At 40.0% G+C, this 27,827-nt stretch overlaps 1 protein-coding gene across 5 annotated transcripts in view; it reads right to left on the bottom strand.

Moving 5' to 3' along the window:
- Window positions 1-27,827, bottom strand: part of RCL1 (RNA terminal phosphate cyclase like 1) — a 76,046-nt gene that overhangs the window by 26,040 nt on the left and 22,179 nt on the right. For all 5 annotated transcript variants that reach the window (XM_057498641.1, XM_036928389.2, XM_036928388.2 and 2 more), the window contains 3 exons: window positions 23,107-23,282; window positions 18,000-18,074; window positions 17,085-17,209 (listed from right to left, as the gene is read on the bottom strand). In XM_057498641.1, coding sequence (XP_057354624.1) covers window positions 17,085-17,209; window positions 18,000-18,074; window positions 23,107-23,282 — 376 coding nt within the window. The remainder of the gene's footprint in view (window positions 1-17,084; window positions 17,210-17,999; window positions 18,075-23,106; window positions 23,283-27,827) is intronic.

Below are 27,827 nucleotides of genomic sequence, written 5' to 3'. Positions count from 1 at the left end.
GGAGCCACCTAGCGTGGGGTGGAGGCCCTACCAAGGAATGGCTGAGAGTTCTAGAATCACATATTTGTGTTCAAATCCCACCTCCAGCAACAGCATCATTCTGGGTGCCTGTTCTCAGTGCCTCCACTTCCACATCCGTAAGAGAAGGATAGCCATGACACTCTCTTCCCAGGGTGCATAGGCTCAAATGAAACAGTGTTACGTAAAGTACTTGGGATGCCTGGTGTGTGGTAGGAGCCCAGTGTTAGCTATTGCTTTTCTTACTGTTAGTCCAAGATCCAAATTCCAAAGCAGAGGTTCTTGTCTTTTCAGAAATCAGAGACCCCTCTGAGAATTGGATGATCCTGTGGACTCTCCCTTAAGAAACATGCATACAGAGTTCTGCAGACAATTTCAATAACTTTCTGAAGCCCACTTATGAATACCATATTAAGAACTCATATTCAAGAGACAATTTCATAGCTATAGTCCATATGGAATTCCCACCTTTCACCTTCCCGGGTATTCCAGATCAGAGAAAGCTAATGAGTATGAGTGAGTGTGTGTGTGTGTGTATGGAGAGCGAGAGGCTGAGATATTTATCCTTTACGTACCTTCCCTACAGTCAGAGAAAGGAAACCAGGTCCCACAAATTCCAACTCACCCCCACCTTCTGCCTCTACCCCAGCTTCTTCATTTAACTCCTATTACCAAATCATGAGCTACTGCTGGGACAGTGCCACAAAACTAAAACAGAGTGCTCCTTTCTTCCCCTCCCTCCCCACATCAGTGTGTGTGTGTGTGGCGGGGGGTGGGGGGTGGCGGAGAATGAGAGTAGGTGGCATTAAATAAAAGGTAACCACACTGTCCAGTCACAGCTGCTGGCAGGAACCAACATTAGCTCCCTCCCACGCCCTGGCCAGGCAATCAGAGAGGGGAAAGATGTATTATGTGTGTGTGTTGGGGTGGGAGGCACTCAGTTAAAATCCACATGCACAAGAGAATAGGCTAGGGCTCTTTTCTGGGGAGTAAAATCTCCAAGCTCAGCCCAACAGTTAACTAGCCTTACAAGTAAAAAACCACAAAGCCAGGTAGAGCTATTTCCAAAGGTGGCTCTTTTCCCCAGGCTCAAAAAGTGGCTAAAAGGTGATCTCAATTCAAACCCACATTCCTCTGAGGTGTTTGTGAAATGGGCAGTTCTGCTGCCCAGCAGCTGGAATGTTTGGTTTTCAGACAGGAATCTGAGCAAGGACACTGTGTCAACCTCCCTGGGGAGTTGAGAGGAAGGCTCTATAAGTCAGGTATGTTGTGTTGTATCCTTAGCCTCAAACAAGGGGAAGAGCTTGGGAACCTCACTAGTGTTCTCCTGGCTCAGATTTTACATAGGGAAGGCTTGAAGGACACTGAAGAGAGAAGCCAGGGAGGAAGAAAGTTAGACCCTGGGTGTTTAGGGCACCAAAGCTCTTTCAGCCTTCATGTTCTCCTCTGTAAAAGCCCCAAGGTTTCCCCATTTCCCAGCGCCATCATCAAAGGCTTACTCACAGGGCTTCTGCACACCCAGTACAGAGAGCACTGTGCAGCCCAGACTGACAGCCTCCATGAAACCCATGTTGTTTCCACAAGACAATGTCAAACAAACAGAGCACATGATGGAAATCACATTCCAGACAACAGAGAACGGATCTGAAGCACAGTTCACTACTAAGACAGTATCAAAGAAACAAATGAGAAAAAACAAACTGAAACAGTCCTCAAAGTACATAGATCTCATGTACAAAGTCATTAACCATAGCATTTTTTAGCAAAAGCAAAAATTGGAAAATAACTTGGTGGCCATCAGTAGGGTTGAATTTGGGTTCTTTATATGGTGAAATACAATGCACATGTTAACAGGATTGAGGCTGAGGTATAAGTAACTGACATGGATCAAACAGAAAAGCCATATTTCATTAAAAGAAAAACAACTCTGCCTATCCGCACAACATTTTCATTTCTCTATAACCCGTTTCTACCTCCTCAGAATCAGAGAACACTGGCATGCCTTGTTTTATCTACACTTTGCAGATACTGCATTTTGTGCAAATTGGAGGTCTGTGGCAACCTCGCATCAAGCAAATTTGTTGGCACCATTTTTCCAACAGCATTTGCTCACTTTGTGTTTCTGTTACATTTTGATAACTCTTATAGTATTTCACACTTTCTCATTATTACTATATTTGTTATGGTGACTTGCGATCAGTGATCTTTCATGTTATTGTTGTAACTGTTTGAAGGTACCACAACCCACACTCCTATAAAATGGCAAGCTTAAATAATGGGTGTGTTCTAACTATAGATACAGTAATAAAAGCAAGAGAACTTCAACGAGAAGTGGAGCCTGAAAATGTGATTGAACGGCTAGTGGTAATGATAAACTTTAACAGATGAGGAGCTGCTTCTTATAGATGAGCAAAGAAAGTAGTTTCTTGAGATGAAATCTACTCCTGGTGAAGATGCTGTGAAGATTGTTAAAATTGTTATAAAGCAGTGGTAAAATGTGAGAGGATTGGCTCCAATTCTGAAAGAAGTTCTATAAAGAAACTGTTTCTGAAAGGAAGAGCCAATTGATGAACCAAACTTCACTGTTGTCATATTTTAAGAAATTGCCCAGCCACCCCAACCATCAGCAACCACCACCCTGACCAGTCAGCAGCCATCAGTATCAAGGCAAGAAGATCATCATATAAAAATAAAAGGGTCAATTCAACAAAAAAGTATAACAATTATAAATGCATATGCACTCAACATCAGAGCACCTAAATATATAAAGCAAACATAAACAGATCTGAATGGAGAAACAGACAGTAATACAGTAATAATAGGAGACTTCATACCCCATTTTCAATAATGGACAGAATATCCAGAAGGAAAATCAGTAAGGCAACAGCAGACTTGAAAAATACTATAAACCAAATAGAACTAATAGATACATGCAGAATATTCCACCCAACAGTAGCAGAATATCCATTCTACTCAAGCACACATGGAACATTCTCCAAGATCACATGGAGACACAAACCAAGTCTTAATAAATTAAGAAGGCTGAAATCACCCAAGTATCTTTTCCAGGCACAATGGAATGAAACTAGACATCAATAATATCAAGAAAATGGGAAAATACATGAAAATTAACAAACTATTATACAAACATTGAGTCAAAGAAGAAATCAAGAGGGAAATTAGAACCTTTTGTGGAGAGAAACAAAAATGAAAAACCCAGAACCAGATGACTTCATCAGATGAATTTACTGGTGAATTCTATAAAACATTTAGAGAACTGATACCAATCCTTAAACTTCCAAAATACAGATGAGGGAACACTTCCAAACTCATTTTTTAAGGCCAGCATTACCCTGATACCAAAGCCAAAGACACTATAAGAAAAAAAAAAAACTACAGGCAATTATCCCTAATTAACATGGATTCAAAAATCTTCAAATAATATTAGCAAACTGAATTCAACAGTACAGAGATACTGTGGGTTCAATTCCAGAACCACAATAATAAAGCAAGTATCACATAGTGAAGTGAGTCAAATGAATGTTTTTGCTCCTCAGTGCATATAAAAGTTATGGTTATTATATATTGTAGTTTACTAAATGTGCAGCTATATTATGTCTAAAAAAAGCAAGTACCTACCTTAATTTAAACATACTTTGTTGCTAAAAAATGCTAACCATCACCTGAACTTTCAGCAAATCATAACCTTTTTGCTGGTGGAGAGTCTTGCCTCTAGGTTGATGGCTGCTGACTGATCAGGGTGGTGGCTGCTGCAGGTTGAGGTGGCTGTAGCAATTTCTTTAAATAAAACAAAAGGGCTTGTGGAAAGATGGCAGAATAGGAAGGCAAGGTGGAAAACTCCTACCAAAAACACATAAAAGAGGCAAATGCAACTAGACCTGAAAACAACCTGAAGACTGCAGAACAGACACCCCTGCACCTGAGGAGGAAGAGAAAGGGTGAGGCAGCAGAGCCAGGATCGAGAGGGACCCAAACCCTCCCCCCACACCAGCCTAGAGGTGAGAGAAAGAGGAACAGAGCGGGGAGGGGGAAGGAGCCCCGGAGTGCTACATACCTGGCTCTGGAGATCTGCTCTGGGGATGTGAGCCCACATTACACTGGGTTCGGGAGATTATCGGGGCTGGACACCAGGGGCAGGCAGAACACTCTGGGAGGTCGAGACTCCAGCCAGTGTGGAGGGCAGGCACACTTGCCAGTCCTGATACCCAAAGCAGAGGCAACAGTTTGAAAGACTTGCCAGCAGTGGGAGGGGTACCAGAGGTAATGACGGTTGGACAGAACTCTCTCCTCAAGAGAAAGGGCAAGTGGAGGATACACTCCCCAGGCCTTCCTCAGCCCAACAGTTCAGGAACTCCCAAGATCCCAGATGCTCCATCCCCTTGCTGACAAGGCAGCCCCAAGGCACTGCCCTGCGCCTGCAACCCACTTGGCCCAGTGGCAGCATCTGATTTTGCTGCCTGGAAGCATAGGGAGACTCTCCAAGCTTGCCTGGCTCCATTTCAGCCGAATCAGAGAGATGCCTGGAAGAGCCAGCTCCAAGAGCTCCTTACCCCCTGCAGGTGTCCAAGCTCAGTGCTGCGGCATCCAGCCATGGCACATCAGTCCGCACACCCCATAATCGTGCAGCACCCCTATATTTGCATGTCAGGCAAAGAGCGGCCCTAACCACAGCAAGCTCAGCAGAGATTCCTGAGCTGATCACAAAGGCAGCAGCTCAAGCAAACTGCCCACCCAGACTCAGACCACAACAGAAGCCAGGCAGGAAGGCAACCCACCCATAGCACTCCAACTGGGGCTGCACAAAACAGAACCAGGCACTAGAGAGTAAAGAATCTTGAGCTTCTGAGCACCACAGCATACCTTCTTCATAAAGCTATTACTCCTTAGACCAGAAAGCATAGCAGAGACACAGGAAAAAACACAGAATCCCTGACAAAATGAGCAGATAGATCCAAACTTGATCCAATCAAAACTATAAGACAGAACCTCAGAAAAAGGGCTAAATGAAACAGAGACCACCAATCTTCTTGATAAATTATCCAAAATAACAATCATAAACATGCTCACAGATTTACAGAAAAATACTTAAGATCTTAAGGAGGACTTCAACAAAGAGACAGAAAATCTGAAAAAGAGTCATTCAGAGCTGAAAAATACAAGTTCAAAAATGAAACATACAATGGAGGGATTTAAAAGTAAATTAGATTATGCAGAGGAGAAGTAAATGAAATAGAAATTACAGAACAGGAAAACAAAGAAGCTGAGGAACAGAGAGAAAAAAAAATCTCTAGGAATGAAAGAATGATAAGAGAGCTGTGTAACCAATCCAAAAGAAACAATATTCACATAATAGGGGTACCAGAAGGAGAAGACGAAGACAAAAGGATAGAAAGTCTCTTTAAGGAAATAATTGTTGAAAACTTTACCAATCTGGGAAAGGAAATAGACACTCGGGTGATGGAAATGGAGAGATCCCCTAACAAAAGGAACCTCAGAAAGACAACACCAAGAAATATAAAAATTAAAATGGAAAAGACCAAGGGTAAGGAGAGAGTGTTGAAAGCAGTCAGAGAGAAAAAAGATTACTTATAAAGAAAATCCCATCAGGCTATAGCAGACCAACAGACACTCTTAGTGGCATGACATATTTAATGTACTGAAACAAAAGGACCTCCAAGCAAGAATCCTTTACTCAGTATGATTATCATTTAAATTTAAAGCAAGAATTAAACAATTTCCAGATAAACAAAAGTGGAAGGGATTCACCACCACTATGCCAATATTGCATGATATGTTAAAGGGATTATGGAAATGACCTTAAGGCTAAAGAGCTTTCACCAGGGAAAATAAACCCACAGTAAATGCAGTTGACCAAGTAAATATGAAATTAAAACAAAAGAAGCAAAATCAACTATACACAAAATCAGACAAGGGATATACAAAAAGTGCAGATTATAACATCTAATATGAATAATGTGGTAGGAAAAAGAAGGGGAAAAAAAGTACCTTTATATTTTTAGATTGTGTTTTAAATAGAGTAATTAGCCAATATAAGACACACTACTATAGTAAAGAAGCCATCCTTGAACATTTGGTAACTACAAAACTAAAGCCTACAATAAATACATACACACAAAAAAATAAGTAAGTTTTAAAAAGCCAAACAAATCCAATTACATTAAAGAAAACTATCCATAACCAGAGAAAAATATAAGACAGGAAGAAAGGAACAGAGAAGAGATACAAAAACAGCAGAAAACAATTAATAAAATGGCAATAAGTAATCTCTATCAATAATCACCTTAAGTGCAAATACAACAAATGAACCAATCAAAAGACACAGAGTGGCAGAATAGATAAGGAAACAAGATCCATCTATATGCTACCTTCAAGAGACTTCAGACCCAAAGACATACACAGACAAAGTGAAGGGATAGAAAAAGACATTCCATGCAAATAATAGGGAGGAAAAGGCAGGAGAAGCAGGACTTATATCAGACAAAATTGATTTCAAAACATAAAATGTAACAACAGCCAAAGAAGAACATTACATAATGATAAAAGGGCTCAGTCCAACAAGAGGATATAACCATTATAAATATCTGAGCACCCAACATAGGAGCACCTAAATATGTGAAACAAATAATAACAGAATTAAAGGAAGAAATAGAATGCAATGCATTCTTTTTAGGAGACTTTAACACACCACTCACATCAACAGACAGATCAACCAGAAAGAAAATATGGAAACAGAGGCACTGAAAAATGCATCAGATTAGGTGTACTTAATAGGCATCTATAGAACACTCCACCCAAAACCAGCAGGACACACATTTTTGTCAACTGTACATGGAACTTTCTCCAGAACAAATCACATACTAGGCTACAAAAGCCTCAATAAATCCAAAAAGATTGAAACTGTATCAAACAGCATCTCAGACCACAGTGGCATGAAACTAGAAATAAATTACACCAAGGAAACAAGAAGACCTACAAACACATGGATGCTAGCAACATGCTTTTACATAATCAATGATTGAATAAATACATTAAAACAGAAAATAAAGCATTACATGGAGACAAATGAAAACAAAAACACAACAGCCCAAAATCTGTGGGAAACAGCAAAGGCAGTTCTGAGAGGAAAGTACATAGCAATACAGACTTATCTCAAGTAAAAAGAACAATCCCAAATAAACAGTCTAAAATCACAATTAATGAAACTAGAAAAAGAAGAACAAATGAGGCCCAAAGTCAGTAGAAGGAGGGACATAATAAAGATCAGAGTATAAATAAATAAAATTGAGAAGACTAAAACAATAGAACCCGTGAAACCAGGAGCTAGTTCTTTGAGAAAATAAACAAAACAGATAAACCCCAAGTCAGATTTATCAAGAAAAAAAGAGAGTGCACACATATAAACAGACTCAGAAACGAAAAAGGAATAATCACAATGGATACTGCAAAAATACAAATAATTATTAGAGAATACTATGAAAAGTTTATATGCCAATAAATTGGACAACTTTTTAGAAAAATACAACCTTACAAGACTGACCCAAGAAGAAACATAAAATCTGAACAAACCAATTAACAGCAATGGAATCAAACTGGTAATCAAAAAACTCCCCAAAAAACAAAAGTTAAGGTCCAGAAGGCTTCACAGCTGAGTTCTGACAAACATTTAAAGAAGAACTAACACTCACCCTTTTCAAAGTATTCCAAAAGTAAAAGAGAAGGGAATATTTCCAAACTTATTCTATGAGGCCAGCATCACTCAAGTAACAAAATCAGACAAAGACACAATAAAAAAAGAAAATCACAGACCAATATCCCTGATGAAAGAGATGCAAAAATCCTCAACAAAATATAAGCAAACAAATTCAATACATCAAATAGATCATACATCATGAAGTGGGATTTATTCCAGGGATGCAAGGATGGTACAATATTCATAAGTCACTCAATATCATACACCACATTAACAAAAAGGATAAAAACCACAAATCATCTCAAGAGATGCTGAAAAAGCATTTGACAAAACTCAACATCTATTCATGATAAATTCTTAACACAATGAGTACATACCCCAACATAACAAAAGGCCATGTAAGAGAAACCCATAGCCAACATTGTACTTAGTAGCAGAAAGTTAAAAGCTTTTCCCCTAAGATCAGAAATGAGACAAGGATGCCCACTCTTACTACTTTTATTCAACATAGTACTGGTGGTCCTAGTCATAGCAATCAGACAACACAAAGAGATAGAAGGAATCCAAATGGGCAAGGAAGAAGTTAAACTGTCATTATTTGCAGATGACATGATAGTATACATAGAAAACCCTTAAGAATCCACCAAAAAAACTACTAGAATATCTGAGTTCAGAAAAGCTGCAGGATACAAGAGTAACACACAGAAATCTGTTACATTCCTATATACTAACAATGAATGAGCAGAAAGAGAAATCAGGAAACAACTCCATTTACAATTGCATTAAAAAGAAGTACCTGGAAATAAACCTAAGCAAGCAGGTGAAAGACATACTCTGAAAACTACAAGACTCTCATGAGAGAAATAAACGACACCAATAAATGGAAATATACCCTGTGCTCATCGATAAGAAAAATTAGTTTTGTCAAAATGGCCATCCTGCCCAAAACAATCTACACATTCATGCAATCCCTATCAAAATACCAACAGCATTCTTCAACGAACTAGAACAAATAGTTCTAAAATTCATATGGAACCACAAAAGACCCAGAATAGCCAGAGTAATCCTGAGAAAGAAGAAGAAAGCTGAGGGGATTATGTTCACTGACTTCAAGCTCTACTACAAAGCCATAGTAATCAAACAATTTAGTGCTGGCACAAGAACAGATCCATAGAGCAATGAATCAGAATAGAGAGCCCAGATATAAACCCGTGCATATATGGTCACTTAGTATACTATAAAGGAGCCATGAATATACAATAGGGAAAAGACAGACTATTCAACAACTGCTGTTGGCAAAACTGGAAAGCTACATATAAGAGAATGAAAGTAGATTATTCTCTAACCCCATACACAAAAGTAAACTCCAAATGGATGAAAGACCTAAATGTAAGTCATGAAACCATAAACCTCTCAAAAGAAAACATAGCCAAAAATCTCTTGACTATGGAAGAGAGGATTAAAGATGGCGGCATGAGAGGTGAGACAGAGGCCTCCTCCCAAAACCACATATAATACAAAAAAATAATTAATACAACTAATCCTGAAAGAGCAACAGGAAAGAAGGCTACACCAGACTGCATACACCTGGAGAAAAGAAGAGACTTCATGGAACAAGCTAATGCACCAAAGCCGTGACACAGCAGGATCCAAGCTCTTCCCCGACCCCAGCTCACCAGCAGGAGGAAGAGAAATGGAGCAGGGAGGGAGTGGAGGCCTAGGACTGCTGAACAGCCAGCCCTGGAGATCTGCTCGGGAGCGCAAACCTACATTGCATGGTGCTCTGGAGATTACTGGGGTTGGAAAGTTAAGACAGGTGGGTGAAATACCTGAAGAGACTGAGATGCGAGCCGCTTGTGGAAAATGGATCCACATCTGCCTGCTCTGGGACAAAAGAAAGGTGTGCAGCATGAGAGACTTCCTAATAGCAAGATGGCTACTAAAGGGGCAAGGACTGCACAGAGTAGACTACTCAGGAGAAAGGACAGGTAGACAAATTTGTCTGGGTACACTCTGCCAAGCAGGTTGGGAACTTTCAAGAGCTTCAGGCACTCCATCCACCTGGCTGGCTACACAACTCCAAGGCTCCCCACCATGATACGCAGCCTGCTGAGCCTTCCTCCCAGCCAGCCTGTACTTGGCTGGTAAACCAGCAACCCCTGCCCTGGAGTCAGGCAAGCCAGAGGGAAGCCCTGTCTATGGCAGCTACAAACGCAAAGAATAGAGGCTTACACCTGTGTGCTCGGCCCACTGATTCTGACAGTGGAGACAGGCATAGCAGCCAGGAAGCAGGAAACAGCTCTCTCCTCCCCTCATGTACCAGCGCCACTCCCCTATGACCCCCAACATCTCTCCAGGGGCTGAGCAGCTCCAGAGAGTAGAGAGCCCAGGCACTAGAGAGTGCCACATAGAAATATGAAACATCAAAGGAACCTGGTTCAAACCAAAATCCCACAAACAGCAGGAAAAGGGCCAAGTGAAACTGAACTCGTCTATCTTCCTGAAAGAGATTTCAAAATAAAAATCATAAACATGCTCATGGAGGTACAGAAAAATATCCAAGAACTCAGGGAAGAATTCGGACGAAGATTAAATCATTACGCAATATAGTATCAGAAAGGCCACATACAGTGGAGGGATATAAAAGCAAATTAGATACAGTGGAGGAGACAGTAAATGGAATAGAAATTAGAGAAGAGCAATACAAAGAAGCTGAGACACAGAGAGAAAAAATGATCTCTTGGAATGAAAGAATATTGAGAGAACTTTGTGACCAATCCAAATGGAACAATATTCTCATTATAGGGGTATCAGAATGAGAGAGAGAAAAGGGAATAGAAAGTGTCTTTGAGGAGGTAATTGTGGAAAACCCCCAATCTGGGGAAGGAGACAGTCTCTCAGGCCATGGAGGTACACAGATCTCCCAACGCAAGGGACCCAAGGAAGACAACACCAAGACATATAATAATTAAAATGGCAAAGATCAAGGATAAGGACAGATATATAAAAGCAGTCAGAGAGAGAAATAAGATCACATACAAAGGAAAACCAATCAGGCTATCATCAGACTTCTCAACAGAAACCTTACAGGACAGAAGGGAGTGGCTTGATATATTTAATGCAATGAAGCAGAAGGGCCTCGAACCAAGAATACTCTACCTAGTAAGATTGTCATTTAAATTTGAAGGAGGGATTAAACAATTTTCAGATAAGCAAAAGCTGAGAGAATTTACCTCCCATAAACCTTTTCTACAGTGTAGTTTGGAGGGACTGCTATAGATGGAAGTGTTCCTAAGGTTTAACAGCTGTCACCAGAGGTAATAAAACCACAGCAAAAAAAGTAAAACAGTTAATTATTAAGTAAATGCAAAATTAAATCAACTACCCCTAAAGTTAGTCAAGGGATAGACAAAGAGTACAGAATATGATACCTATTATATAAAGAATGGAGGAGGAAGAAAAAGGAAAGGAAAAAAAAAAAAAGGACCTTTAGATTGTGGTTGTAATAACATGCTAAGTGAGTTAAGTAAGACTGTTAGATAGTAAGGAAGTTACCCTTGAACCTTTGGTAATCACGAATCTAAAGCCTACAACGGCAATAAGTACATGCCTATTAATAATCACCCTAAATATAAATGGTCTGAGGCACCAATTAAAAGACATAGAGTCACTGAATGGATTAAAAAACAAGACCTGTCTATATACTGCCTACAAGAGACTCACTTCAAACCCAAAGACATACACAGACTAAAAGTGAAAGGATGGAAAAAGATATTTCATGCAACTACTAGGGAGAAAAAAGCAGGTGTTGCAGTATTTGTATCAGACAAAATAGACTTCAAAACAAAGAAAGTCACAAGAGACAAAGAAGGACATTACTTGAATGTAAGTCATGAAACCATAAAACTCTTAGAAGACAACATAGTCAAAAAATTTCCTGAATATAATCATCAGCAACTTTTTCCTGAACTCATCTCCTTGGGCAAGGGAATCAAAAGCAAACATGGACAAAGGGGACTACATCAAGCTAAAAAGCTTCTGTATAGCAAAGGACACCATCAACAGAACAAAAAGGCATCCTACAGTATGGGAGAATATATTTGTAAATGACATATCCAACAAGGGGTTAACATCCAAAATATATAAAAAACTCACATGCTTCAACAACCAAAAAGCAAATAATCCAATTAAAAAATGGGTGGAGGAAATGAACAGATAATTCTCCCAAGAAAATTCAGATGTCCAACGGGCACATGAAAAGATGCTCCACATCGCTAATTCTCAGGGAAATGCAAATTAAAATGACAATGAGGTATCACCTCACACCAGTTAGGATGGCCAGCATCAAAAAGACAAATGCTGACTAGGATGCAGAGAAAGAGGAACCCTCCTACACTGCTGGTGGGAATGTAAACTAGTTAAACCATTGTGGAAAGCAATATGGAGAATCCTCAAAAAAACTAAAAATAGAAATACCATTTGTCCCAGGAATTCCACTTCTAGGAATTTACCCTAAGAATGCAGCACTCCAGTTTGAAAAAGACAGATGCACCCCTATGTTTATCGCAGCACTATTTACAATAGCCAAGATATGGAAGCAACCTAAGTGTTCATCAGTAGATGAACGGATAAAGAAGAGGTGGTACATATATACAATGGAATACTATTCAACCGTAAGAAAAAAACAAATCCTACCATTTGCAACAACATGGATGGAGCGTACGGTATTATGGTCAGTGAAATAAGCCAAGCAGAGAAAGACAAGTACCAAATGATTTCCCTTATTTCTGGAGTATAACAACGAAGCATAACTGAAGGAAGAAAACAGCTGCAGACCACAGACTACAAGAAGGGACTAGTGGTTACCAAAGGGAAGGGGTGGGGGAGGGTGGGTGGTGAGGGAGGGAGAAGGGATTGGCATACATGGTGTTGGGGGATCATGACAAAGACAGTGCAGCACAGAGAAGACAAGTAGTGACTCTGTGGCATCTTACTACACTGATGGACAGTGACTGCAATGGGGTATGGGTAGGGACTTGACATAAATGTAGTAACCACACTGTTTTTCATGTGAAACCTTTATAAGAGTGTATATCAATAACATCTTAATAAAAAAATTGTATAAAAAAATCTCTTGACTATAAGCATCAGCAATCTTTGCTGGACTTGTCTCTTTGGGCAAGGGAAACAAATTCAAAAGTGAACAAGTGGAACTACATCAAACTAAAAAGCTTCTGTAAAGCAAAGGACACCATCAGCAGAACAAAAAGGCATCCTACAATATGGGAGAATATATTCATAATCGACTCATCCAGTAAGGGGTTAACATCCAAAATAAAGAACTCATATGCCTCAACATCCAAAAAAACAAATAACTCAATTACAAAATGGGGATAGGACCTGAACAGACAGTTCTCCAAAGAAGAAATACAAATGGACAGTAGGCACATGAAATAATGCACCACAATGCTAATCATGAGGGAAATGCAAATTAAAATCACAATGAAGTATCACCTACCACCAGTCAGAATGGCCACTATCCAAAAGTCAAGGAACAACAAATGCTGGCGAGGATGCAGAGAAGTAAGAACCCTCCTACGCTGTTGGTGGGAAAACAAATTGGTGCAACTGCTGTGGAAAGCAGTATGGAGGATCCACAAAAAAATAAAAATAGAAATACCATTGACCAGTAATTCCACTCCTAGGATTTTACCTGAAGAAAACAAAATCCCTGATTCAAAAAGATACATGCATCCATATGTTTATTGCCACACTACTTGCAATAGCCAAGATTTGGAAGCGAGCTAAGTGTCCATCAACAGATAAATGGATAAAGATGTGGTACAAATATACCATGGAATGTTATTCAGCCATAAAAAGAAAAGAAATCCTGCCATTTGCAACAACATGGATGGAGCTAGAGGGTATTATGCTCAGTGAAATAAGCCAGGCAGAGAAAGACAAATGCCATATGATTTCACTGATCTATGGAACATAAAACAGAAGGAGAGTCATAGACACTGAGAAGACACTAGTGGTTACCAAAGGGGAGGTGTGGGAGCTGATACTGCAGGGAGGAAGAAGGGGATAAAAGGTCACAATAATTCACCATCACAAGATAAGCTGATCATAGGGACTGCTGAACCCCTGTGATGTATAGTTGAAACTAACATGATTGTATATTAATGATGTTTTAATTAACTAATTAATTGACTAATTAATTAATTAAACAATAGTTTGCCACAGAGTTGAATGCATTTTGAATGGCTAAATGAAGTCTGATACAGGGTTTTCACAAATTTTCAATTTGTAAAAAGGCAGTATCGGGAAAACACGATGAAGCAGGAAGCATTATAAGGATCATACATGACCAAGTTGAATTTATCCCTGGGATGCAAGGATGGCTTGACATATGCCAATCAATCAATATGACATACCATATTAACAGAATGAAGGACTGAAAACAAAAATTATGATTCCCTCAACAGATGCAGAAAAAGCATTTGACAAAATTCAACACCCATTCATGATAAAAATTCTAAACTAATCAAGTATAGAAAAAATTTTCCTCAACACAGCAGACACCATATATGAAAAGCCCACAGCTAACATTTTCACTGATGAAAAACTGAAAGCTTTTACTCTAAGATTTGGAACAAAGTAAGCATGCACGCTTTTGCCACTCCTATTGAACATGGTACTGGAAGTCTTAGCCCGAGAAATTAGACAAGAAAAAGAAATAAAAAGCATCCAAATTGGAAAGGAAGAAGTAAAATTATCTGTTTGAAGAAGACTGGATCTTGTAGAAACCATAAAGAAGACATACATACACAAACACACACACCCCACAATCAGAACTAATAAATGAATTCAAGTGGCAGGATACAAAATTAACATACAAAAATCAGTTGCATTTCTATATACTAACAACAGGTTATCTGAAAAGGAAATAAAGCTAACCTTCTTACTTACAAAAAAAAAAAAAAAAAGTAAATATTCAGGAATAAACTTAACCAAGGAGGTGAAAAATGTTGATGAAAGACATTTTAAAAGACATAAATAAACAGAAAAGACAATCCATATTCACAGACTGAAAGAACTAATACTGGTAAAATATGCAGACAACCCAAAGCAATCTACAGATTCAATGCATTCCCTACAAAATCCCAATGATTTTTTTTTTATAGAAACAGAAAAAACAATCTTAGCATTTATATGGAAACACAACAGACTCCAAATAGCCAAAACAATTTTGAACAAGAACAATGCTGGAGGCATCACAATTACTGATTTCAAAATATATTACAAAGCTATGGTAGTAAAAATAATGTGGTATTGGCATAAATACAGGCATATAAACCAATGGACCAAAACAGACAGCCCAAAAATAAACCTACACATATCTGCTCAACTCATCTTTGACTAAGGTGCCAAGAATACACAATGGGAGAGGCTAGACTCTTCAATAAACAGTGCTGAGAAAACTGACACCCACATGCAAAAGAATGACACTGGTCTCATCCTATACAAAAATCAACCTAAATGTGTCAAAGATCAACACAAGACCTGACACCATAAAACTCCTAGAAGAAAACATAAGAGAAAAGCATTTTAGCCTTGCCAATGATTTCTTGGGTATAATACCAATACAAGGCAAAAGAAACAACAAAGTGAAAAGGCAATCCATGAAATGATAGAAAATGTCTGCAATTCATATATCTAATATCCAAAATATATTAGGAGCTCATATAACTCAACAGAGAAAAATAATAATAACCCAACTAAAAAAAATGGGCAAAGGATCTAAATAGACATTCTCCAAAGAAGACACACAGATGTCCATACATACATATATAAAGGTACTCAATATTAATAATCATCAGAGAAATCAAATCAAAACCACAGCAAAATAATACTTCATGCCTCCTGGTATGACTATTAACAAAACAAAATAAAACAAAGAAAACAAATATTGGTGAAGGTACGGAAGAAAAAGAATTCTTATATACTGATAGTGGGAAGTTAAACTGGTACAACCACTATTGGAAACAGCATGGAAATTCCTCAAGAAATTAAAAAGAGAACTACCAATTGATCCAGCAATCCCACTTCTGGGTATATGCCCAAAGGAATTAAAACCAGGATCTCAAAGAGATACATACACTCCCTTCTTAATTCCAGTGTTATTCACAATAGCCAAGACATGAAAACAACCTAAATACACACCCACAGATGAATGGATAACGAAAACGTGATATTCACAAACAATGGAATATTATTCAGTCTTAAAAAAAAAAAAAGAAATGTTGTCACTTGTGAAAACATGGGTAAAAAATGGAGGACATTATGCTACGTGAAATAAGCTAGACACAGATGATAAACTACTACATGATCCCACTTCAATGTGGAATGCAAAATAGTCATACTCAAGCAGGAAGAATACCGGTTACCAGACGTTAGAGGCATTGGGAAACAGGGAGATGTCAAAGCATACAAAGTTTCAGTTACATAAGATGATTAAGACCTAGACATCTACCATGTCTGTATCGTATACTTAAATTTTGGTAAGAGGGCAAACCTTATGTTAAGTGTTATCATAAAAAATTTGAAAACTTTAAAAATATTAAGACAGTAGAAACTTGTGGAGGTGATGAATATGTTTATGGCATTGATGTCTGACGGTTTCATAGGAGTATACTTATCTCCAAACTCACCAAGTTGTACATATTAAATATGTACAGTTTTTTGTATGTTAATCATACCTCAACAAAGCACTTCTCAAAAACTAAACATAAATTAAGTACATAAAGTGATTATCATAGTGCATAAAAGTAATAGATATCATTCATTATTATTTCAGCCATCCTACATCCTCCAGACAAAATTCACCACTCTTTACTCCTAGTTCCCCTACCCCACTGCACATGCATTTATATCTTTACATATTATAACAATCAGAATTATGTGTTGGGTATTTGTTTCCTTCACCAGACAATGAGCTCTTCTGCAAGAGGGACTGCAGTGCATTGGTGGCCCCCAAGCCAAAACCCTTGGGAGGGTATCACATACACTGTAGCTGTCTGCTTAAGAATTAACTGGAAACAAAAGAATCAACCATCCAATGAACCACCAACCAATCTGTCAATCTAGTCACAGTAAGGCAGATAATAAATCATCTGATTGTAGCTAACAAGTACAATTTCACTGTTAAGAGTTTCCCAAGATCACTGTCTAAAATGTAAATAATCCCAGGAAGAAGTAAATTGTTATGAGTCATTTTTATCTTTGTGAGTCAAGAAAAAAATAAGAAACTTGAACCAAATGCAAAGGATACGCCATTCCTCTGATCCGTTTGATTTTCCCTGGATCTGTGAGCTGAATGGGCTTGAGGACCTTCCTCACAGGACATGAGAAAAACACTTCACCTCCTCCTCCAGGAGGCATTCCCCGTCGCACAATCTGCACACAGAGCAAGAAAAAAAAGGGTGAGGACTTAGCAAGAGAGGATGGCCTGACACCTAACCTGGTTGGTTCACACCAAGGGGCTCTTTCTTACAAGTCAGAGAGCTCTTTCACACCTAGCCTGTCAATCCCTTCAGGATCAAGAGCACCTTCAAGATCAACAGTGTGTCAGAAAGAGCAGTGGACACAGAGTCACCTTGTTCCAGTTAAAATTAGGCAGGTCACTTCTTATTTTCATCAGCAGAACCTGTTTCTTCATCCTTAAAATGAGTGACTGGCTTAGTTTAGTTCCTCAGACCATCCCTTTTCTTAACCATCAAAAACTATTTTCTCCTCCTATGCAATCAACTGATCTATCAAAACTCTACATTATTAAATGAACATGAAGCCATTTCCCCTGTTTAAAACATCAATTTGTAAAGCAGAAATGTTAAACAGCTTTAAGTATCCAGTGTTATCAGAGTTTCTTCCAGGTCGGGAGGCTCTGACCACAAATTATATCCAAATGATCTAAATCAGAGAAGCAATATGGCCAGAATACTGGCTCCACTACTTATTAAGTAGGAGAGTTAGTGTATGCAGAATGCCCACCACATTACCTATCCTAACACAGAGTAAGTGCAATACACCTGCTGGCTGCTATAGTCATCACTAAAGGGTCCCTTTCAGTCTAAAGTATGTAATGTTTGGTTCATGTGTCCTGTGGTCTTCTCAGATATGGTGACTTCAAATATTACATACACAGACACTGAGTCATATATACAGCCAACAACTTACATATTCTTACCTTTAGCTCAAATGATTCACCATCAATCCCAAACTGTTTCAACAGAGGGAGAGCTGTTGCCTTAAGGACATCAACCTGTAGAATTACGTCAGAAAAAGTTTAATTAAACCTTGAGAAGTAGAAAAAAGAAACAGCCCACAGAGCAAATTGAGGCTGAGCAAGCAGGTAGGTGATGCAGTCTGGTAAAAAAGACACTGGCTAACAACTGAGGGCATGAGCCAGATCTGCTCCCATGTAAGACCACGATTAAACAAAACACTGGCCTCTTTGAGCCCCTCTTTCCTCCTTTACAACATCATAAACCTACTTATGACTCACATGAGCATCACATGCACTATGCCAAAAGATTGAGAAACTGCTGGGCTCATACAGAAAACAAACTGGGACCTCTGTTCATTCTTATACATATAAACATTATGGAAGAAAATGATCAGCCTTTTTTATTACTGTTTCCAAAATCATTGTTTAATATTTGAGCTGGTGGTACTCCATGCCAAAACAAACTAAATGAGCTATTCAATCTAAGCTGAGGCTACCTAAGAATCCTGCTGATGCCCACCATACAGGCAGTTAGAGGTAAGTGGTGATACTACAAGGGAGCCAGGGCGGTCGGGGAATGACAGCCTCAAACTACATAAAGCAGTGCAAACCCCAATAGCCACAGTTAATGGCAACGCTGTGACAAGTGCTGCAATTATTGCCTCCCTGTTGAGGTCCTAGGAGGCCTGGGGTCCTTTCTGAAATATTTATGGATTCCTTATAAAGTATTAAGGGTGATATTCAAAGCATCTTATTTAACATGCAGTAAAGGTTGCCTCAACGGTAACTTGGGAAAAAAAATCACTCCCTTCCTTGTTCCCAGTGGAACAACAGATGCCTCGGTCCTGCAAGGGCTGACCCTATCAGCAGTCAGTGAGGGCAGCGAGGGCAGGCAGCATGAGCAGGGGGTGCAGGGAAAAGCCCTCGTCCTGGTGCAGGCTCTGCCTCCAGTTAACTGTGTGGCCTCAGAGGAGAAAATCCCCACTGTCTCTAAGGTAGGGGGCTCAACCTGTCTGTCTTCAAGTTGCTACTAGTAGCAACTTGCTTCAAGTAGAACTCTAACATGCTAAAAGTCGACGGAATACAACTCCAGTAAGGTTTTATAATAATGAAGAGACCCCAACTAAATTGTTTGATATCACAGAAAAATTAATTAGAGGGACAAATGATCTATGAAGCTTAGGAACATGTTCATAATGGATCGGGGGGGGCAGAAGCATTTACTAGGAAAACCCATTAAAGATTAGCTAATTTCATGAAATGCTAAAGCTAAACACCCAAAAATTTAAAATATGCATTTGAGATTGCCAGAACCAAGAATAATCCAGTCTGGGCTAGAATTAAGGACAGCTAGAGAAAAGCCAGATTCTGGAAAAAGTGGGGGATACAAGGATAGAGGTTACTCTGTCTACTTGATCCCTGGAACTAGATGGTCACTGGGGAAAATAAAGGTGAGAAAACACAGCATCCCTTCTGACTCATCCTACCTATACCTGACATAAAAAATTAAGTCAAACTGACACTGAGGGTCAGACAGAAGCCTAAGGATAAGCCCAGGTGTGGGGGCTGGACAGGGCACATTCCAGTCTCCTCCAGCTCAGACCACTCTTCTTTTAGCAGAATGAAGGTGGTCTGCAAGTTCTGCTTAAGAAAAACTGAGCTGTCACTCTGCATTTGGAGAGAAAAGGAAGTATGACTTGAGTGGCACCTCAGGACAAAGGTATACCCCTTCAGTTCAGCCAATCAATCAATCAGTCAATCTGATCAGGCCTGATCAGATCCAAACAGAATAGGTTAAAAACCTCCTCTCAGTCTCCTTGTCTGAAACTGATAAAAACACCCACCTCATAGAGTTGGTACAAGAATTAAATACAGACACATATATAGGTGCACATATACACCTAGAACAGTACCCAGCACACAACAAACATAATTGTACTTCTTTTCACCTTCCAGAAGGGCACCAAAAAAAAAAAAAAAGCAATCCTCATTAACTGTCTGACCAGCTTGTTGGCACCAATAAATATCTACCAGAGGCTCTGGTGCTGAATCATTGAGATTCAGAGACCTCCTGAACTTTTCTTCTCAAAATTTCTCCCCATTTCCTATCCTTTTGCCTCTGAGGAAGAATATCCCTATTCCTGTGTAAGGCTCATCGTTTCTGCTTTGGATACCCATTCCCTCTGGACTTGTGTAAGAGTAAGTCTTAAGTCCCCCCACCCTTTTAATTCTTTCTTCTCCACTATAAGCCTACAAGCAACCTCAAGTGTCCCTCGCTTAAAAAAAAAATTCCCACCCTCAGCTCTTAAAGAATCATCCCACCTAACCTTCTGGAAGAATCTCCTAATTTCTATTTCCCACTCATTCCTCAAGTTGTGCCTGTCCTTACACTCCAATGACACTGGTCTCCCAAGTCAATAAAACTTCCCCTGCCCAATCTCAAATCAACTTCTGCAAAGACTGACTCCATGGACCATCCTGCTAATTCTTAGAACTCAGTTACTGCATGGTTTCTCCAAACACTTCTACCTCCATAGTCACTGTGCCCATCTCCCCTTCCCCCACTCACACCTCTAACATTCATTTCTTCTTCTCTTCTGTCAAGCTCCAGCTATGGCTGTCATGGACAAACAGCCACCCCATGCTGCCACATGGACCTACCGTAATGTAAAACCTGGAGTTTCAAACACAAAAATCCCATTCGGATACACACACCACCACCTCCACCACCACCACACTGGACAGGCCAAAGGAAAAACACCAATAGGACTAATTCAGCCAAAAAGCTGCAATATTCATCCTTGGCACCGGTCAATCTCATTCTCCTAGGGCTCTAACTATCACTAGGTAAAGTCCTAATGACCTATCTCTGAGGCTCCAGACAGGAATTTCCAACCACCAAATGGACATCCCCATGTGGATGTACCTACCAGTACCTCAGGGAACAGGACCAGAATCAGACACCTCACCCATCATCCTGCCACAAGTTTCCTCACTCCTGTGCCAAACTCTTATCTGATCTCTATCCATCAAGTGGATGCCCCATCCCACCCCCAGTTGACTGCCAAGTTATGAAGACTCTCTCTCCATATCTGAAGACCTCTTTCATATCTGTCCATTCCTTTCAACTTTTATCTTCACAATGTCCAAACCAGTAGACACCTCTCCAATCCATCCTTCTCTCGCCTCCAGAGTTATCTCCCTAAAACCCAGACTGAATCTGGGTGTCCCTTCCTCTAGAAAAGCCTCCCAGAGCCTCAGTACTTTGTTTGTACCTCTGCAGAGCCCAGAGGTATCCATCCTTGTTGTCTCCCTAGCTGCATTAACAGCTGCCCACCCCATGAGACCAAGTTCCCTAAGGGCAGAACTCATCGTGCTCATCCTCGTGTACCTAGTAGATGCAGACATGAACCAATGGGGAAACACATAATAAAGGGAAAGCTTGAAATGAAGAAGCCATAGGCTAAAGAAGTTACTCTTTATCCAGGATTACGTATATTTATTTTATCCTGGGCTGGAGCCAGGTACTAACCAAGGTCATTTTGGTCATGCAGTTAGCTAAAGCAGACAGTCCTGCAGCATAGGGAAACAGATTTTTTTTTAATACTCTACATGAAAGAGTTAAGCACTATTTCTGGGGAATTCATCAACTAATCTTTGTCACTGTTAATATATAAAACTTCTAAAAATACTGCCAGTGATAACAGCTTTTAAGATTATTAGGATTACAGAAAGAATATACAAAACTGGGACACACAGTGCCAAAGTCTCCATATGCTGCTGCAGGGCCTTTTCCCATTATTCAAGGCACTCCCCCTAACTGTCGTCTAAAAATATAAAGGACTCATCTTTCACTTTTAACTCAAGGGCCCATTTCCTACAATCTTTCAGAAAATGCAAAAAAAAAGCAATCAAGTGAAAGTGAAATTAGTTTAAAATTCTAAACAGTTTATGCAACATTCCTTTATGAATACTGATTTGCACTGTACTCAGGATCCTAGGAAAAGAGTTAATGTACCTGAATTCCCAAGAATTGGGGAATAAGTCTTATAATATCTAAGAACACATTAACCATGTTTATAACCTAGCAGGTGTCTTGGTGAATACCAGCAGTCTCCGTTTTGGGGCTTACTACCCTACCTAATTCGTCTTTCCTGGTTAGGAAAGCCATATACTTCACTCTGCCTCAGAAGCCACCCACTCAGTGGTCTTGGTTGAAAATACATAGAGGTGAAGAAAAGTGCCCTCAGTTAGGACTCACATTGTGGTCCTCAAAGATACCTTCTCTGGACAGATATCTTTTAGCATCCAAAAGTGAGGACGCTTCCCTCCCTAAGAGAGGTCTAAGGCAGGCCTACACAGCATTACTCTGATACCTCTCTCTCTCTCTCTCTCTCTCTCTCTCTCTCACACACACACACTAAAAACTCACCCTAGACTGGCACTAAGACAACAGTGGTGGCCACAAAGAAAATTTCAGCTGTCTTTTAAACTACTTCCCCATACACACAGGAAAATAAGCACACTTAATAAAAGCTTGCTGGTGCCCACAAACTACCAAAGTTCACATTTATCTTCCCTGCCCTAATATGCTTTTTCTAAATCTGCAAACTCTTCTCAGAAGAAGAAAGTCCTCAAGTTTACACATGGCAAAAGTCTCAGTAAGTCAGGATTATGCTTTAGTTATGCCAAGGAGACATTATCTGTCAGCCGCCTTCTAGCCTCGGTTATCACATAACTCTTTAGAACTCCACCCTCACACACTTCAGCCAACAGACCCGTATTTTCATGTCAACCATGATGAGACTGCAAGCATCTGCTCTGGAAGTTCTTAGACACGACCATGAAAGGCACCTTGATGAAAGTTAACAGCTGTCACTCAATAGGATGACTACAAGTCTTGGTTCATCTGCCTCCTAGGGCGATCTGTATCTAAATCTCAAAAGTAAATAGCAAGGCAAATACATTCAACAATAAACCTGTGCTTTATCAGGAACTTGTTTCTCAAAAGCTGGGTTGTCACAAGAGACAGACAAAAATCACACCATGGTTTGGCTTCAGTACTCACCGAAGGGTCAACCTGGTCATTAGTTACTCCTCGGAGAACTATTCTTAACGGGTGTTTCATAAATGGAGCCAGGCAGAGAAGACTCTCCAGGTAATAGCCAATGCTGCGAAGGACACTACAGTCATGTTCCAAGGATCCACCATATAGGAGGCCAGGCTGATAATATAAGGTCGTTCCTTATAACAGAGGAAACAGAGCCACATTCAGCAGGAAAAAAATGAAAAACAAAAAACAAAACAAAAAGAACCCCTAAGTGTCACAAAGGCATTGAAGGCACTGAATCTCAAGGCTAAAGTCTGATAAGGGCATCCAAGAGAGTTCAAAATGCCATTCCTAAGGGCCCATACTTCACTCCAACAGCTGACTCATTACTTCAAACCCCTGTAACAATAATAAACTGTGAGTGTAATTTAATAAACAGTAATAAATTAAACCCCACCCTATGCCACTCGAACTGTCCAAGTCATGGCAGAGCACACAGGAGAGATCCTAACAGGCACCCTAGTCTCCTAATAGCACACTCTCAGACCTCTGATGGGGGTGGGGAGGACTTACACATTAACCTGAAACCATCACACCAGCACCCAGGTTTTTCTGGGCCCTTGAAATGAAATTTTCCATGTGCTGTATTTACTAAACAACATGCCCAGAGCACACAGGTACTTTATGATAATTCCATTAACAATAGCTATTTTCATTTAACAGTAACAAACAGGAATATCTGAAATTATTGAATAGCTTTAGTGGAAACTCTTCATTATTTTCACTCATTCTCATATATTCATACTACTCAAAAAATTTCCTACTGGCTTTCGTATTGGAAGAAAAAGTAAAATACTCTAAGTGATTTGGGGGGTATAAAGGTGTGAAATACTATACGGTATTTCTGCCGCTCAAAATCTTTTGCCATTGTCTTCTGGCACAATATACAAATAAATAAATTTAACGTTAGAGGAAAGAGATATGTTCAGACACTCAAAAGGAAAACTGTTCTTGGGGGTTTTATAAAATAAATGGACATTTTACTATATTAAAAACCAAAATCCCAGCAATCACAATCAGAATCATATTCTAATTAAAGTGGGAAAGATTCTACATCAGTTATTCTAAATATTATTGTCACAAAACCAATCCTTTAGGTCAAAAAGCCAAAAACAAAAGACTACAGATTCTCAAGATGCGGCATGAGTAGGGTGGCAAAAATCTCCTCCCAAAACCATATAAATATTGAAAATACAGCAAATACAACTATTCCTAAAAGAGTGATCAGAAGATACAGTACACAAGCCAGGCTACATCTGCGAGAACCCAACATCTCACGGAAAACGGTAAAATACAAAGTCGTGACCCAGTGGGACCTGAGCACTCTCCCCACCCCAGCTCACCAGCGGGAGGAAAAGAATCAGAGTGGGGAGGGAATGGAAGCACAGGACTGCTAAATACCCAGAAATCTGCCCTGGGACCACAGACACACATTGCATGGTGCTCTGGATATTAGAGGAGTGGAACAGCAAAATCTGAGACCAAGACTGCGAATAGCTTCCCATACCCAGCTGCCCTGGGACAAAAGAAAAGCAGGTGCTTTAAAAATCTTAAAGGGACAAGGGTTTAACAGGTGGTCAAAATAGCCCTGGCACACTCAGCCCAGCAGGCTGGGACCTTTAAGGAACTTCAGGCACCCTAACCCCCTGGGTGGCAACAGAGCACTGAAGCCCCTCATGGTAATAAGTAGCCTGCCATTCATTTCCCCCCAACCAGAACCGCAAGCAAACCAGCTGATCCGCCATTGCTGCGGAAAAGCCAGGGAGCAGCCCCACCCACAGCAACCACATAGCTTAAAACAGAGGCTTCTCCCTGCATAAGGCTAACCCGCCCAGAACCAGAGGCTGCTCCCTGCACACGGTTGACCGGCAGAGACAGCGGAGACTGGCGCAGAGTCCAGGATGCACAAAGGGGCTTTATTCTTGCGGCAGAACAAACACGGCTCGCCAGTGACCTCCACCAGTGCCCTAAGCCATCCTGAGGGCCGCTCCACCCACATCAGCTCAGGGGATTAATCCAGACACTGCTCCCTGCACGCGGTTGACCAGCAGACAGCGGAGATGGGTGCAGAGTTCAGGAAGCATGAAGGGGCTCTGTATTCGTGGCAGAACACATGCCGCTCACCTGTGGCCCCAGCCAGTGCCCTAGGCCACCACGAGGGCCATCCCACACATGGCAGCTCAGGGGATTGACTCAGAGGCTGCTCCATGTGCGCAGTTTACTGGCACAGACAGCGGAAACGGGCAAGGTGACCTGCAAGCAGGAAGGGACTTTGTTCTCCCAGCTGACACACATGCTATTCGCCGGCAACCACCCCCATCGCAATGAAATGGCAGAAGAACCTTGTTCAGTCCAAAATCCTTCAAACACCAGAGAGAGGGCATGGTAAGACTGAAATCACCAATCTTCCTGAAAAAGAATTCAAAATAAAGTCATAAGCATGCTGATGGAGCTACAGAGAAATATTCAAGAGCCAAGGGATGAATTCTGGAGGGAGATAACAGAAATGAAACAAACAATGGAAGGATTTAAGAGCAGACTAGATGAGGTGGAAGACACTGTTAATGGAATAGAAATCAGAAAACAGGAATACAGTGAAGCTGAGGCAGAGAGAGACAAAAGGGTCTCTGTAATGACAGAATACTAAGAGAACTGTGTGACCAAGCCAAACGGAACAATATCCGCATTATAGGGGTACAAGAAGAAGAGACAGAAAAAGGGATAGAAAGTGTCTTTGAAGAAATAACTGCTGAAAACTTCCCCAATCTGGGGAAGTAAATAGTCTCTCAGACCATGGAAGTGCACAGATGTCCCAACACAAGGGACCCAAGGAGGACAACACCAAGACACATAATAATTAAAATGGCAAAGATCAAGGACAAGGACAGAATATTAAAAGCAGCCAGAGAGAGAAAAAAAATCACCTACAAAGGAAAACCCATCAGGCTATCATCAGACTTCTCAACAGAAACCAACAGGCCAGAAGAGAATGGCATGATATATTTAATGCAATGAAACAGAAGGGCCTCGAAACAAGATGACTGTATCCAGCAAGGTAATCATTTAAATTTGAAGAAGGGATTAAACAATTCCCAGATGAGCAAAAGTTGAGGGAATTTACCTACCACAAACCATCTCTACAATGTACTTTAAAGGGACTGCTCTAGATGGAAGTATGACTTAGGCTAAACAGTTGTCACCAGAGAAAACAAAGCCAGAAAAAAGAAAGCAGACCAACCAAATACTAACTAAATACAAAATAAAGTCAGCTATCCATAAAATCAGTCCAGAGAAACACAAAGAGTACAGAATAAAACACCAAACATATAAAGAGCGGAGAAGAAAGAAAAAGGGAGAGAAACACAGAATCATCAGACAGTGTTTATAACAATGTAATAAGTGAGGTAAATTAGATAGTTAGATAGGAGAGAAGCTGCCCTTGAACCTTTGGTAAACAAGAATCCAAACCCTGCAATGGCAATAAGTACATATTTATCAATAATCACCCTAAATGTAAATGGAATGAATACACCAATGAAAAGACATAGAGTCAATGAATGGATAAAAAAGCAAGACCCATCTGTATGCAGCCTACAAGAGACCCACGTGAAACTCAAAGACATACACAGACTGAAAGTGAAGGGATGGAAAAACATATTTCATGCAAACAATAGGGAAAAAAAACAGGTGTTGCAGTACTTGTATCAGAAAAAATAGACTTCAAAACAAAGAAAGTAATATGACACAAAGAAGGACATTACATAATGATAAAGGGGTCAGTTCAACAAGTGGATATAACCATTATAAATAACTATGCACCCAACACAGGAGCACCTACACATGTGAAACAAATACTAACAGAATTAAAGGAGGAAATAGAATGCAATGCATTCATTTTAGGAGACTTCAACATACCACTCACTCCAAAGGACAGATCAACCAGACAGAAAATAAATAAGGAGACAGAGGCACTGAACAACACACTAGAACAGATAGACCTAAGAGACATCTACAGAACTCTATACCCAAACGCAGCAGGATATACATTCTTCTCTAGTGCACATGGGACATTTTCCAGAATAGACTACATACTAGGCCACAAAAAGAGCCTCAGTAAATTCAAAAAGACTGAAATTCTACCAACCAACTTCTCAGATCACAAAGGTATAAAACCAAAAATAAATTGTACTAAGAAAACAAAAAGGCTCACAAACACATGGAGGCTTAACAACATGCACCTAAATAATCAAAAGATCAATGACCAAATTAAAACAGAGATCAAGCAATATATGGAAACAAATGACAACAGCAGCACAATGCCCCAACTTCAGTGGGATGCAGTGAAGGCAGTTCTAAGAGAAAGTATATAGCAATCAAGGCCTGTTTAAAGAAGGAAGAACAATCCCCAATGAATAGTCTAATGTCACAATTATTGGAACTGGAAAAAGAAGAATGAGGGCCAAAGTCAGCAGAAGGAGGGATATAATAAAGATCAGAGAATAAATAAATAAAATTGAGAAGAAAAACACAATACAAAAAATTGATGAAACCAAAAGCTGGTTCTTTGAGAAAATAAACAAAAAGAAGAAGAGGAGGGAATACTCCCAAACTCATTCTATGAAGCCATCATCACTCTAATACCAAAAATAGGCAGAGACCCCACAAAAAAGAAAATTACA

The sequence above is a fragment of the Manis pentadactyla genome, chromosome 3 (assembly GCF_030020395.1).
Source record: "Manis pentadactyla isolate mManPen7 chromosome 3, mManPen7.hap1, whole genome shotgun sequence".
Classification (NCBI taxonomy): domain Eukaryota; kingdom Metazoa; phylum Chordata; class Mammalia; order Pholidota; family Manidae; genus Manis; species Manis pentadactyla.
The sequence above is the reverse complement of the archived record's forward strand: the minus strand, read 5'-3'. Positions and strand labels throughout refer to the sequence as shown.